Here is a 2,500-nt window from a genome sequence, read left to right on the forward strand (position 1 = left end):
TTTTTTTTTTTTTTTTTTTTTTTTTTTTTTTTTTTTTTTTTTTTTTTTTTTTTCCAAGATATTCTATCATAAGTATGTTTTTAATTTGAACCAGCAGTCTTACTTCACAAATCTGAAAAACACACACACACACAAAGAACATGTATCCTGTTTGTACTGTAAATAGATTTAAAAAAATACTCAAAATTTGATGGAAACAATCTTCGTAAGAAACCAAATGTTTAAGTATTCCCATTATCGAATAATATCTCACACAGAGTCCAATATATTTCACTTTCCAAAAGCCACAGTTTCCCAAATGTGCGAAATTCTTCACCATTTGCGAAACGTCGCTTCTGCACAAAGCCAAATCTGAACTTCCTAATAGCATACGACATTTAGATTTCAAAGGATGTGAATATCTTATACAATTTTCCGCCTATTCGGCAGTAGAGTCTGTTTTTCCGAACTCATTCGTTCATTCATTCATCCTATTCAGCAGTAGGGTCTGTTTTACTCATTCACTCATTCATCCATTCACCGATTTCAGCAGCAGAGTCTGTTTAACTATCTCATTCATTTATTCATTCATACGCTTTATTCAGCAGAAGAGTCCATTTTACTACCTCATTCATTCATTCAATCACCCAATTCAGCAGCAGAGCCTGTTTCACATACTCATTCACATTCATCCATACACCCTATTTTGCCAACTCATTCATTCATTCATACGCCCTATTTTACTCACTCATTCATTCATTCATACGCCTATTTTACTCACTCGTCCACTCATTCATTCATACGCCCTATTTTACTCACTCACTCATTCATTTCTTCATACGCCCTATTTTACTCACTCATTCATTCATTTCTTCATACGCCCTATTTTACTCACTCATTCATTCATTTCTTCATACGCCCTATTTTACTCACTCATTCATTCATTTCTTCATACGCCCTATTTTACTCACTCATTCATTCATTTCTTCATACGCCCTATTTTACTCACTCACTCATTCATTTCTTCACCAACCACAAGGTACTTCCTCGGTCCCCGACGCACGGTTCCTCGACCAACACCCTTCTTGCATTTTGTGTATGACCTTCAACAATCTCCTTCCGAGTTTGGATATCCAAAAACACGCTTTGGAGACGCTGATGAGGTATTTATTCATATGTATTGTGATTATTAGGGTATGTATTTACATTGTAAGGATTTAGATTATACGCAGAAGAAAAAAATTGAAGGTGTTTAGTTGAGTTTTGCTCGTGTGCGTTTTTTTTTTATTTTTTTTTTATTTTTTTTTAGTTATGGTGAATTAGAGGAGTTATTTTTGAGTTTTATGAAGTGACTATATATCTCTGTACATAGAGGGTAGATTAGGTTATTATTATTTTTAAGTTAGTGTATTTCTATAACGCAAAAGTAATATTCGGTTAAGTTTTATGAAGTGACAGTTTCTCTATAATATAAAAGCTATATTAGGTTAAGTTTTGTTAAATAACCATTGCCTTTATATATAAAAGCTAAATTAGTTTAAAATTTATGAAGGGACTCTATCTCTTTAACATAAAAGCTTAATTAGGTTGCTTTATGAAGCGACTATATTTCTTTAACATAAAAGCTAAGTAAGGTTAAGTTTTATGTGAATTAATCATTTCTCTTTAATATAAAAGCTAAATAAGGTTAAGTTTTATGAAGAGCCTATCTCTAACCTAAAAAGCTAATAAAATATAGTTTTACAGTATATAAATCATACCCTTACAACAGGAGGTACAAATAACTACGTGGTATATTCCTTATGCTATTTACCCCTGCATTATATCTTAAAACTTCGATTTAATATCATAATCCACAACAACACGACCTTCTAACTATACGAAAAACTTATCAACACCTTTAGGTACAAATCACCTCAAAATATAGCCTAGAATCTGAATAAGAAACTAAACATACCTTTTAAAAAAATGAATAAACAAATAAATAAAAAATAAAATAAAATAAAATTGATAATGCTAATAATAATTCAATCAGATGTGGTACCAACCTGATGGATTTCACCACAACACACTCCGAAAGCAGATGTTGGGTTGGTGAGATGCAGTAAGTGGAAGCAGGCAAGCAGTGTGATTATGATGTGTAGTCATGTGGTCTGTATTAGTGAAGATAATAAAGATCTGTGTTAAATGGACTGTTTTATTATCATTGTTGTTGTTGCTGTTGTTATTATCGTTATTATTGTTGTTGTTATCATTACTGCTACTACTACTACTATTATTATTATTATTATTATTATTTTGTGGATGTAAATGACAAGAATGAAGGGATGTAATGATGTAATATTTTATTCATATTAACTCCTGATTGCGAAATATTGTCGTAATTTTTAGGGATCTAAGATTTTTTTTTTTTAGTATTCGGTAAAACAAGTGTCGAGTTATGCTGAATGGAGTGCAACTGAATGTATTATTTCTTTTCATGTTTACTTTATAATGTTATTCTATTTCTGTAGACCCTTCA

At 31.1% G+C, this 2,500-nt stretch overlaps 1 protein-coding gene across 2 annotated transcripts in view; it reads left to right on the forward strand.

Annotated features, from left to right (window-relative positions):
• Positions 1-2,167, forward strand: part of LOC119590592 — a 3,340-nt gene extending 1,173 nt beyond the window's left edge. For both annotated transcript variants that reach the window (XR_005230271.1, XM_037939270.1), the window contains 2 exons: positions 1,019-1,142; positions 2,015-2,167. Coding sequence is in view for 1 of the 2 variants with exons in the window: in XM_037939270.1 (XP_037795198.1) it covers positions 1,019-1,142; positions 2,015-2,077 (187 nt within the window). In the remaining variant the exon portion in view is untranslated. The remainder of the gene's footprint in view (positions 1-1,018; positions 1,143-2,014) is intronic.
• The last annotated feature ends 333 nt before the right edge of the window (positions 2,168-2,500 follow it).

The sequence above is a fragment of the Penaeus monodon genome, chromosome 3 (assembly GCF_015228065.2).
Source record: "Penaeus monodon isolate SGIC_2016 chromosome 3, NSTDA_Pmon_1, whole genome shotgun sequence".
Taxonomy (NCBI): domain Eukaryota; kingdom Metazoa; phylum Arthropoda; class Malacostraca; order Decapoda; family Penaeidae; genus Penaeus; species Penaeus monodon.